The 12,466-nt window shown below is 40.0% G+C and overlaps 1 protein-coding gene across 7 annotated transcripts in view; it reads left to right on the forward strand.

Moving 5' to 3' along the window:
• The window catches only part of MLIP (muscular LMNA interacting protein), a 332,606-nt gene that overhangs the window by 177,194 nt on the left and 142,946 nt on the right, over positions 1-12,466 (forward strand). Inside the window, exon 1 of one of the 7 annotated variants that reach the window (XM_049894548.1) lies at positions 9,337-9,450. The exons of the other annotated variants lie outside the window; for them this stretch is intronic. Within the exon in view, the coding sequence (XP_049750505.1) occupies positions 9,355-9,450 (96 nt within the window). The 5' untranslated portion in view covers positions 9,337-9,354. Of the gene's footprint in view, positions 1-9,336; positions 9,451-12,466 lie in introns of those variants that run through there. 7 annotated transcript variants of the gene reach the window in all.

The raw sequence follows: 12,466 nt of genomic DNA on the forward strand, positions 1-12,466 counted from the left end.
TGCAAATAAATGATAGATTAAGATCAAACAAAAATATATGTAATAAGCTGTGGTTCTTTTCTTGATACGTGTGTCTTTACATGTATAGTTAGCCTAATTTTTCATGTCGCCCAAGTATAAGGAAGTTAATTTAAAATGACATTGCTTCTGAAATTTAAGATGTGACTCTAATGATAAAATGTTGGTTATCATTGTTCTTTTCTATGACATGATACCCTGTGGGTTGCAGGGGTTCATGACTTGCCCTAATGAGCAGAGCCTGAATGTAGAGATTAGAGCTTTTTAAAATAATGAATTAAAGCTTTTTACGTTTTTAATAATACTTTTCACTCAGCTTTTATCATTTTCTAAACCGAATAATAGGGGTATTTTTCTCTAAGAAATATGAAGGCTTTTTGAAGGCATTCTTTATATATAAATATCTTAGTGACATAAATAGAATGTTATCACTTCCTTTTCTCTCTTTTTAAAATAAAATGCATATAATTCATATTATACCAATATTCATATTGGAAATAAATATTACTTTGGCATATTGCTTTATGGAATTACAGTGTGAAATCTGAAGGTGCTGGCATTACTCTATCCACTTTAAAACAAAATTTTATGAAGTATATTGTGCATCAGAATGAGGAAACTAGACATGCTTCACTGTGGACTCTCTAGCAGTTTTATTAAATAATATACTTTATCCTCAGCTGTTTTTTCCACTCCTTATTAGCACCTTTTTGAACCTATTTCAAGATTTCTCCATCAATGAATCAATCTATTGATTCAGTTAATACTCCTTGTGTCTCTGAACAGGTTGTTTGTGAATCGTTAGCACAAATGGGTCTACAGCTGGTAGGCCTGGAATATATATGACCTCTTCGTTCTTTCTTTCTACCTCAGATAACACTTGCTGATGTTCATCTATTTCACTGTTTTCTCTTAGCCCAGGCCAGGAACAAACAGTTTTTCCTTTAGTAACCTTGTGGAAACTCTCCTTTTTTGACCAAGCTACTTTCTTTTCATACATTTATCAAATATTACAGCAGAAAGAAATATCTATGGACCAGCTAGTTCAGCAGTTCACCCTGTGAGTGGGATGAGAGTGTGAATTTTGCAAACAAAGGCTTCTGTGGCCAAATAAGTGTGTGAGAAACTGTGGGCTGAACAAAGCTTAAAAGGCCTCTTGACTATGAGACTCCTCCAAACGCAGGATATGGAATGCACCAATTCCTAAGTTTGTTTGACAACAGAACCCCTTTCTCACTGTAGACCTTGCAAGGTTGTTATTTTAAGGAAGGCACCTTGGGTAACACTGATCACACCAGTCAGTCACTAGGTGTCATTGAGTTGACACCAATTCATGGTGACCTTGTTACCACAAATTGCAGATTCGAGCTGCCTGCCGCAAGCCAATAGTGAGACAGGAGGAGGTAAGCAGCAAGAGGGCTTTATTGAACACCGTGTTCAAGAGACAGAGGGGGCAAAGTTTCCCCCAGATTCTGTCTGCCCCAAGAGGCCTACAAAAGGGTTTCATAGGGAGAGGGTCAGGGTTTAGAAATTCCCAGGAATGTTGATTCTTCTTTGAGGGGGACGTAATGACGAAGTGACTTATTGTTGACGTCTTGCAGGGCTCTTTAGGCTGTACTGGTTTCGGTCACTGGATGGGTCCGGGTTTTGCTCAATTATCTCGGGTGCTGATGGTATTGTGCATTGTTTTTGTCACCTTGGAGAGAAACATGGTTTAACGAACAACAAAAATCTTGAGTACCTTGTTTTCCTACAATGGAATTTGTTTTTCTCCAATGGAACAATTGTGAGACAGATTCCAGAGCAAATAATCGACGTTTTCAAAGACTAAAGCTTTTAATCACAGCTTATACAGCTTAAACTAGAAAATATATTCTCTCTTATTTTAATACTAAAACACTACAGAAAATGTATTTTCTCTACAACCTCATATGTGTCAGAATAGAACAGAGCTCCATAGTGTTTTCAATGGCTGATTTTTCTAAAGTAGATGCCTGGAACTTTGTTCCGGGTCACCTCTGGGTGGACTCAAACTTCTAGCCTTTCGGTTAACAGTTGAGCGCATTAACTACTATGCAACACCTAGGGACAATATTGACTAAGAACCTCATTTTACAGAGAAAGAAGCTGTCCCTGAGAATTTAAGTGACTCACTCCGTACCTCACACCTCTTTGATGAAAAATCTGAGACTAGGACCTATTTCACCTGCTTCTGACCTTCATGATTGGCTGTTCCACAGCTCTGAACATCCTGCTGTCTCTTCCTTCGAGTATTTATATGTAAGAGTCACAGGGAGCTGACTGTGCTTACCCCTATCTTGTTACTTTCTTTAGTCCTATACCTTTGATTCTTACCAAGGACCTGTGAACCCCAGACATATCTGTCCCAGTGGGACTGATAAAGTTGGAGAGAGAGAGCTGATTCTATTTTCTTCTGGACAGTTGACTCCAGGTTTGCCCAAAATGTTATCCTTTCCATTAGAAGAAAATAAATTTAAGGAATGCCCATGAATAAAGTGGTTACTATCAGTCAATAAGTTCATTTGACAAATATTTATTGAGTGCCTAACATGCCAGGTACTATTCTAGGTGCTAGAAAAATAGCCGTAATCAAAATAAAATCCTCACCCTCAAAGAGTTAAAAGTCCAACAAAGGAAAACGTAATAAACAAGCATCAGAGGCTGGTAAGTACTCAGGAGAAAACTAACACAGTGTAAGGGGAACAGAGAGTGCTGGCAAGGGGCAGGATTGGGTTGTTACTTTATGTAGAGTGGGAGGGATGTTTTGTTGTTAAACTGACACTTGAGCAGAGACTTGAGGAAGTGAAGGAGCAGTAACTAGCTTGCCAAGAACATTCCAGGGATTGGGATTAGCACGTTCTATGAATGCATGAAAGTCATTGTGGCTGGAGCTGAGTGAGCAAGGGGGACCAGATCATGTCAGGCTATGTAGACCATAATAAGGACTTTAGTTTACACTCTGAATGACAAGAGAAGCCATTGGAGGGTTTTGCATAGAGAAATGCCATGGCCTAACTTCTGTTTTAAACGTTTCAATCTTGCTACTGTGTGGAAATGACTATAGGGAGATATGACTGATTGGGCTCCCCAGGAAGCAGACTCAGATGAAAATTGTTGTTGTTTATTGCTGTCTAGTCAGTTCTGACTCATAGCAATACTATGTACAACAGAATGAAACACTGCCTGGTCCTGTGCTATCCTCCCAATTTTTGTTATGCTTGAGCCCATTGTTGCAGCCACTGTGTTAATCCACCTCCCTGAGGGTCTTCCTCTTTTTCACTGACCCTACTACTCTACCAAGCTTGATGTCTTTCTCCAGGGACTGGTCCCTCCTGATAACATGTCCAAAGTATGTGAGATGAAATCTTGCCATCCTTGTTTCTAATGAGCATTCTGGCTGTATGGAAATTAGCATGCAGGAAATTTATTAGGGGGTACTCTTAGGAGGAACTCCTGTGGGAGATGGGAAGGAAGCAGAGTTAGGCAGAGGGAGAAATTAGGCAGCAATATGGTCTCAACAAAACCTTTGACTGACCTCATGAGGAACTCTGAAACTGGGATCGCTCTTGTAGAGTTGTCCCAAATTGGGGAGGTGGTGCCAGGCCTTTTTACAGAGATGCGTGGACTAGCCACTGGATGAAGACTTCCCCTAAGAAGCTCCTGACATTGGGCGAGAAGCTTTATTATTCAGCTGAGACCAACTTCTGGAGAGTTTTGACAGCTGTGTGCTGTCATGGCATTCCCTGCAGCTGGGAAATAAGATCTTCAGTCCCAAAAGGGGATATGGGTGGCTTACCAGAGTTTGCCTACTACAGGAAGCAAAGTGGAAGCAGGAAGACTAGTTGTGAGGCAGTGGTTCAGAAAGGAGATGATGGTAGATTTAGCAGTTAGGGTGTTAGAAGTAGAGGTCATGAGATATGTTCATTTTCTGGATATTTTTGAAGGGAGAGTCAACAGGATATACTGATGTATTGAAGGGGGATTATGAAAAAAAACAAAAACAAAAACAATGCCCCCCCCCCCAAAAACCAATATAAGCTCACAATTTTTGACCTAAGCAACTAAAACTATGTAGATACTACATGCTGAGGCAGGAAAAGTTTGGGAAGTGGGGTGAGGAATAGTATCAGGAGAAATCAAATAATTCAGTATTCAAAGTATTGACTTTAAAATGTCTGTGAGATATCTAAGTGGTGGTGTCAGTTGGATGTATGAGTATATTATCCAGGGGAGAACTCCAGACTGGGAATATAAATGTAAGACTCAGTGGCTTATAAATGCTATTTAAAGCTATAGAATTGGATGAGATTACCTAAGGAGGACTCTTGGGGTAACTTTAAAGCTTAAGAACCAGATGGCACAAAATAGACTGACAAGGAGCGTCCAGGAGATGGGAAGAGGACCAAGAGGAAATGGTGTAGCAGAAGCCAAGCTAAGACAATAGTTCAACAAGGGTAGAGTGACCCACAAACACTTGATCCTGATGGACAAATGTTTCCTATTGTTATCCATGTTCCTCTTTCAAAGTCTATCATGTTCAGGGCTTATTCATTTTTTCTTGAATATCTAATCATATCAAACTGTCTGACTTAGATGCTAGATTTTCTTCAATATTTTGAAGCTTCGAGTTTACTTTAAGAGCTACTAATATATTTTTTAACTAGGTGGCTATATCCTAAAGATAAGAGAATGTTCAAGCAGTGATAGTAGGAGTAGAAGTCAGAGAGTCGAATACAGATGAGGTCAAGCTTATGTGAGTTGAAACCTCACCCACCTTTGATGAGCTGTCAAGTTACACCCAGTTCTGAGTCTGTGAATTGGGGTATTCCTGATTGGGATCCCTGGAATCATCCATTACCCAGGAGACAGGGATCCAAACTCCCATCTTCAGAGGAAAATGACCATAGAATGAGAAGTGTCCTAATGTCTATTACCAGAAACAGAAAGTAAGAGTGTGGAACCCAAGAGTGAAATACCCCTGGGATATTTCAGCCTGAGCCCACTTCCTCATGCAGCTTAATTCACCCTATCTCCTCTCACTCTCCCCTAACTTCACTTACCACTGGTGTCTCTTGGACGGTGTTTCCTTCCTGAGACTATAAACTATGTTGAGGATACGGCCCAAGTCTTCTTTATTTTGATGTCTTTCAGAGCTTAGAATAGTGCCTCGTTCTCTACAGTTATTTATTAAGATAAATAAAAGGAATTTCTAGTACCTTCTTGATTAACACAGCGTATAAGAACAGACAAATGGACTTCTGAATAGCCTTGACAGCTGGATCTGTTTAATCACTTACATGTTTCTTGGCAAACTTTTGTGAACTAATTTTCCCCTCAAATTTGTTTCCCATGTCAGGAAGAGAGACTCTTTGTTCTATATTATCTATTTTAAAAGCAATATTGTAGGAGTCTTTTGGCTCGAAGGTATTGTCGTATGTTTGCTTAGTAAAAAGGGTGAAGGATACTGACTTTAGCCATCAATAATGGCAGATTTTAAAGAGAATTTCAAATTGTATTCACCTGTTGCAAATTTTGACAAACCTATTTTCTTTTGGAAAAAGATTATTCAACAGAGTAGTTTGTGTTCCTTAAACCACCAAAAACCAAACCCATTGCTGTTGAGTCAGTTCTGACTCATAATGACTATAGGACAGAGTAGAACTGCCCCCATCAGGTTTCCAAGGAGCGCCTGGTGGATTAAAACAGTTTGCGTTTGTTTATAAAATGCTTAAGGGTCTCAGGCCGACTCCAGGGAAGATGACTCTTCTTAGCTACAGGAAAAGTGATTGTAATGGAGGACGGAGTCCCCTACCCCCCATTCCAGTTAAGTAAATTACATGCTCTTTCATCATCCAAGACTGGGGCTTGTTATTTTGACCAGGTGCCATCACTTTCTATTTAAGTGAGAGTGGTTTCTATAGAAATTGTCCTAAATACGTCATGTGCTCTTTGAGGCTGTATGTGCTTACTAACCAGATGGCTGAATCAGGCTGTTGTAATGCATGGCCATTATGAGTGTTTTTTTTTTTTAAGTAGAAATTATGTCTTCTCTTATCAACATAAAAATAATTTATAACACTAGTATTTATTAATCAATAAATCAGGAGAAAGAAAATGATTAGGGAAAAGTAGCAAAACAAGACAGAGCAAAATAATTGGTTAGTTTAATTGCTTTTCATGCAATAACATGATTCAAGAAAGAATTTGAGTAGACTAAAAGGTAGGGGCTGAAGTATTTTCTCTCCAAATTTGATTGTGCCAGCCTGCCTAGATACTATCTGATGTTTGGAAGAGGAAATAAGAGACAGAAGGGATCAGAGGAGGAAGGACAGAATGAGATACAGGAGAGAAGCTTCATAATTGTTTGAATCCACTTAGACTGATTGAATGACTGAGAAAGAACTAGACCATCAGTTCCCCTCAGGCTCGAACTTTGAGAGAAGTGTGCTAAGATTTTTATTTATACTACCCTCTGGTATTTGGATTCTTAGAGAGCGCTGGAGGCTCAGTAGTTAAAGTGCTTGGCTGCCAACCAAAATATTGGCGGTTGGAACCCATCAATTACTCTGTGGGAGAAAGATGTGGCAAACTGCTTGCATAAAGATTACAGCTTTGGAAACCCTATGGGCACTTCTACTCCGTCCTATAGGGTTGCTGTGAGTTGGAATCAATGGCAGTAGGTTTGTTTTTATTTTTTGTTTTGTTTATACACATATGTATACCCACTCCTATTGCCCACAGGAAAAAAAAAAAAAATCTTAATTCAAGGTCTCTGATTATCTAGTCTTATTTGCATTTATTCTCATATTTACCAAAATGAATAGCCACAGTACTAATGGGAGCAATGCATATTGGGTATTTGCCTGGCACAGGGCTAAGGACTTTATGTGCTGAATTTAATTGTAATGCTCACAAAAACCCTGTGAAATAAGTACTATTATTATCCACATTTCACAGGTCAGAGGACTGAATCTTGCAGAAGTTCAGTAATTAGCTGGAGGTCCCATAGCCAGTAAGCAGTCTGACTCCAGGGGCCTGTGCTTTGCAATTACACCTGTTGTTTCTGCTTTTGCTGTTTTGATAGGTGCCTTTACTCAATCTTTTCTCTCTGCTTAAAATAAGTGCTATTCCACCCCACCTTCATAGTACCACATTCCCCCAGCCTTCTAAGTGCAGCCCAAATATCATGAGTTACCCAGGTAGCTAGGATCTCACCATCTCAGAAATTCCTTTGTGTTTGCTACTGAAATTCTCACAGACCAGCAACATGAGCCTCACCTGTGAGCTTCTTAGAAATGCAGAATCCAAAGTTTTGCCTCAGATCTCCTTAACCTGCATCTGCATTTTAGCAAGAACTCCAGGTGGTTTGTGTGTGCAAGAAAGCTCGAGGACTGTGGGATGAAAGCTTTTTTTTTTTTTTTTCTTCCTGTATCTGTTATCTGCATACCATTTTATATTCTCAAATGGTTCCTGGGTTGTACAAATGGTTAGTGCTTGACTACTAACCTAAAGGTTGGCAGTTCAAACCCATCCAACAGTGCTGTAGAAGAAAGTTCTGGCAGTCCACTTCCAAAAGATCACAGCCATTGAAAACCCTATGGAGCACAGTCGTACTCTGAAACACAAGGGGCTATTGTTGGCTAACGACCCAGCGGCACCTGAGCCCAAGGTCAGCAGCATCTCCAAGAGACTGAAGAAAGACCCAGAACCAGCGATCATGACATATGTATGGTTTATTTGGGAAGCATACTTACAGGACCTTGCCCCAGGGCAGCGGCTGGACCAGTTTAACACTCTGCAACCACCGAGCAAGGGACACAAGCTTATATATCATTCCAGCTGGGACCAAGGCTCATTGTTTTTCTCCCATGTCCTTGGCAGTCAGTGTTCCCAGAGACTTCACGTCTAGGCCCAGATGTTTTCCTTCTTGTTACTAAGACATTTCTTGGCCTTGGCCACTGGCCCTGTCATGCCACTCCCAGCGTTGTACCTTAGCCTGGGTCCATCCCGAACTCATCCCCAGTGTGCTTCGTGGAAGAGCAAAGCTGATTTCATCAGGAGGGGATGCATATAGCTGAATACATTACCGTATCTGTCATGAGTCAGGATCCACTTGATGGCAATGGATTTGTTGTTTGTTTGTTTGTTTTATATTCAGAAATTTAGATTATATTCTAGGTCAAAATTTGTTGTGTTATTTGGAATAGTTTTTCCCACGGTGCCACTAAGACCACTTTTGAGAATTATTTTACTTGCAATGTGTTCACAAATTCAGGCTTTTGATAATGTTAAAAATATTAGAAGGTACAATCTAGGTGCCTAAAATAAACCCTTCATTCCCTCCCATAGCCTTTGGTCTATTACCTAGTCTTTGGGACACAACATATTTCATTGCCAAAGTGCAAATATAAGTATCACAGAATTGGAGAAAAATGAATACCTAAAAAAATAGAGATACTGAAAACTGAAGACTCGAGTCAATTTCACACGTGAAGTTTTGAGGTTTGTCTGTAGTCAGTTCACTTGCCATCTTCCAAGTGCCTTGGAATGGAATTTTGTTTGGACAAAAATTTGACTCCAAGCTTTATTTCAGAGCTACGGCTGCTAACCAAGAGGTCAGCAGTTCAAATCCGCCAGGCACTCCTTGGAAACTCTATGGGGCAGTTCTACTCTGTCCTATAGGGTCGCTCTGAGTCGGAATCGACTCGATGGCAGTGGGTTTTTTTGGTTAGTTCTGTCAAGTAGCAAAATGCCAGTCACTACAGATATTCCTGTATGGTTGCTTGCTATTCGTATGCCAAGGACTGATAATCAAAATTATTGATTTTGTTTGGAAATGATTCATTGTGTAGTTTCTCGTACTTTATTTAGCCACAGTGTTTGCATGTATTTGTACTTCTAAGTGTTCCCTGGGAATGTGACCGACTGATCATCAAGATTGGCAGACGCTGGGGCACCTCAATCAGCTTCTCATTGCTGCACAATCTGGCTTCCGTCTCCTTTCACAGAGTATATAATTGGAATACCGTACATGCATAAAAAGAAAAGAGGGCAAAGACACATAGGTGGAGGTTTTGTACTTCCCCTGATTCCATTTCAGCAGTCCATATGACCTCTCATGAAGTTCCAAGTCTAAAAATGGTCTAAGCATAAATCTACACTTTGGAGCTGACAAAATTCTCCTATCCAGGGCGGTTTCTACTTTACCTCTTTTTAGAATTCCTTTTTTTCTGCATGAGTGTGTGTGTTGTTTTAGTGAGAGGCTCCCTTCCCACCTCAGTCATTGGTTTGCTCACGCCGTTATGTGATGAATCAATGCTTCCAGCACAGGGGCTTCCGAGTGACTACGGGAACAATTACTTCCAAATGAACCAGTGCATCTTAGCAGGGAGCTTTCAGACCACACCCCAGGTAAAAGGAAGTCTTTCCTTCATGCTTTCAATCACTTTTAAAGGTAGTGCACTGTGCTGGTGGTGTTTGCTGCAAGAGGGCTTGAGGGAGTGCTTCCTGGGTATAGATAAATTTGACTATGGAGCAAAATGGGATGCTATCTAGCAGTTAGTAGTGAGGACAAGCTGGTAAAGACAAAAAAAATAAAATTGCTTAGGGGGCCATCAAAGAAAAAGAAAATGTTCAGGACTGCCCTCAAAATAGTGTTGATGCTAAGATACCCTGCAATGACTCTCTTCAACAGGAGGCTAGTGGCCATCTGTGAGTGTGGGTGTCAACATCGGAAGGGAGGCAACTTCTAAGGAAATATAAGAGAGGAAGGCATTACAGCCCAAAACTGAGCAAAGGAGCAGTTAGCTTGCCTGGCATGGGGAAAAAGAATTTCTCGAAGTATTTTTAGGCTGTCCGGTGAAAAGGTGACAGTCTTAGAGGTTTTGAGCACTTCAAATCATACTGAGGAAAAGATTTTAATCCCGTCAGCTCTAATTTCTGTTATTAAAATAGTTTCCCAAGGGATAGGAACTGAGATGTTTAATCGGCACTGACAACTGAAAGTGTTAAATGGCATTTAACAAGTGCAATGTTATTAACAGGCATCTGTTTCTGCTTTGTGTAGAAAATGATTTTTCATCACCATAGCAATTCATTTCTGGTCTCCACTGGATCTTGGCCACAGTATGCAGTAAATAGCAAATATCCTTTCTTTCCTGAGTGAGGGATTCGACAGCCTACTTGTTAACATGTGACTCTTCATCTGAATGTTGCATAGTGGGGCTAGTGTAATTTCAAATCCTCACCCAACTGAAATTGTGTGCACGTGAACATTAGATCCTTGATAAGACAAGAGGATGCTAGGTAAAATCAACTAACGAGAAGAGCCCCAGCTAACGCTGCACCACTAGCTTAAAATCGAATATCAAACTATTGCCCTTTTTGTTATTGTTCTTCTTAAGATATGTGTGTGTGGATGGGAATTCGCCCCTGATCTTGTTCTCCAGCAGGAGGATGAAGTCTTCAGTTCTGTTAGATTTTCTGTTTTTGTTCTTTTCCTGAATGACACCATGTATTGGCTCAACTAAAATCTGAAATTGTTCCCTTGTGCTGGTGAAGAAATTTTCTGTAGGATACAAACGTTTCTGTAGGAAAATATAACAAGCAAGTAGAAGGAAATGATTTTGCTTCTTTTTAGTTGCCACAATTGTCCATGTGTGGCGTTGCTGTAAAAGCACGCCTTATTCATTAAAGCATCAGTTTTCATTCATACTTCATTTCCATTTTATTAACTAGAGTTACAGCTATTAACCTCTAAAAAGCCCACAGTTTGTGATAGGTCAATGATTGAGATCTGTTTATGTTTTAGAGGTTTAAGTGTTATTGAATTATAAAAAATGTGCAAGATTTTTGAAGAAGCAAATCTTAATCATTGGATATGTTTTAGAAGGCAAAGATACTTATTGTTAATAATGGTTGTATTAACATAGCCATGGGGCACTTACACTGAAGTCCTTCATACAGTATTTACATTTTTTTTTGGAGAGAACTCTAGAAGACCAACAGTCATCATTTGGGGAGGTAAACACAGGTTTACAGAGCCTGGAGACAAGGTCAGAATTTCACCTCTTGTTCCTTGACTCCTAAAGGACTTCTTTCCTTCTTAAATGAGATATTATAACCAATTATCTGAACTACCGTCACTGATTCCCTAGCATGGCTCTCCTTTAGCCAAAACCGTCTAGCAATTCCACTCTCTATTACATCATGGTATTGATGAGATTAGTCATGTAAAGAAACCGCTAATCTGCCTAGAAAATGCCTTGTATTGTGTATTGCTGAGAAGACTAGTGGGCTTCCTAAATTACAAGGAATCTAATGCCCCTTTCTACAAAGGATAAAGGATAGCATTGATTTATTATTTTCTGAGGATAAACTGCAATCTCGGAAATATGACATGACTGCGATGAGGAAATAATGACATATCTTTAAGATAAAAAAAGACTACTGAAAAATGAAAGTTGGCTCAGAAGCCCAGCTCAGAAGGGTTTGTGTATTTTATACCTCCTAAAAAAAAAAAAAAAAAATTTTTTTTTTTTTTAAGGAATAAATGGAGCCCTGGTGGCACAGTGGTTAAGAGGTCAGCAGCTAACCAAAAGGTCGGCAGTTCAAATCTACCAGCTGCTCCTTGGAAATGCTATACGGTGTTCTACTTTCTCCTGTAGGGTCATTATGAGTTGGAATCTACTCCCACAGGCAAAGGGTGAGGAATACGTAGTAGGCAGGGCTTGGAACTGGTTAATTCCCCTTTGACCTCTTGCTGAGAATTTGCATTTCTAACAGGAGTCATCCAAGTGATTCGTATGTACAACTTCCTGGGAACTTTTTAGAAATGCAAATTCTCAGCGGGGGGTAGAACTGAACCAAACAGTTTTGAAACCCTGGTACTAGGAGCCCTAGTGATAATGGTTAAGTGCTCAGCTATTAACCGAAAGGCCAGCAGTTTGAACCTACCAGGTGCTCTGTGGAAGAAAAGACTTGGTGATCTTCTCCTGTAAAGATTACAGTCTAAAAAACCTCATGGGACAGTTCTACTCTGTCATATAGGGTTGCAATGAGTTGGGATCTACTTGATGGCACACAACAACAAGTAATATGTAAGGATCCCTGGTGGTGGAACGGTTAAGTGCTTGGCTGCTAACTGAAAGTTTGGCAGTTTGAACCCACCCAGCAACTCAGAGAGAAAGAATTGGTGATCTGCTTCCATAAAGATTACACCTTACAAAACCCTATGGAGAAGTTCTACCCTGTCACATGGGTTTGCTATGAGTTGGAATCAGTTCAATGGCACCCAACAACAGCAAGGAATATATATTGTCTCTAGAAGGCATAGGTGTTTCAGTTAATAGACAATTATATCCTCTAATAATTGGTCCAGAGTTTATTAAGCCTTTCTAGAACCTGGGTGAAATCTCTTACAAGGATT

Source organism: Elephas maximus, chromosome 1 (genome assembly GCF_024166365.1).
Source record: "Elephas maximus indicus isolate mEleMax1 chromosome 1, mEleMax1 primary haplotype, whole genome shotgun sequence".
Taxonomy (NCBI): domain Eukaryota; kingdom Metazoa; phylum Chordata; class Mammalia; order Proboscidea; family Elephantidae; genus Elephas; species Elephas maximus.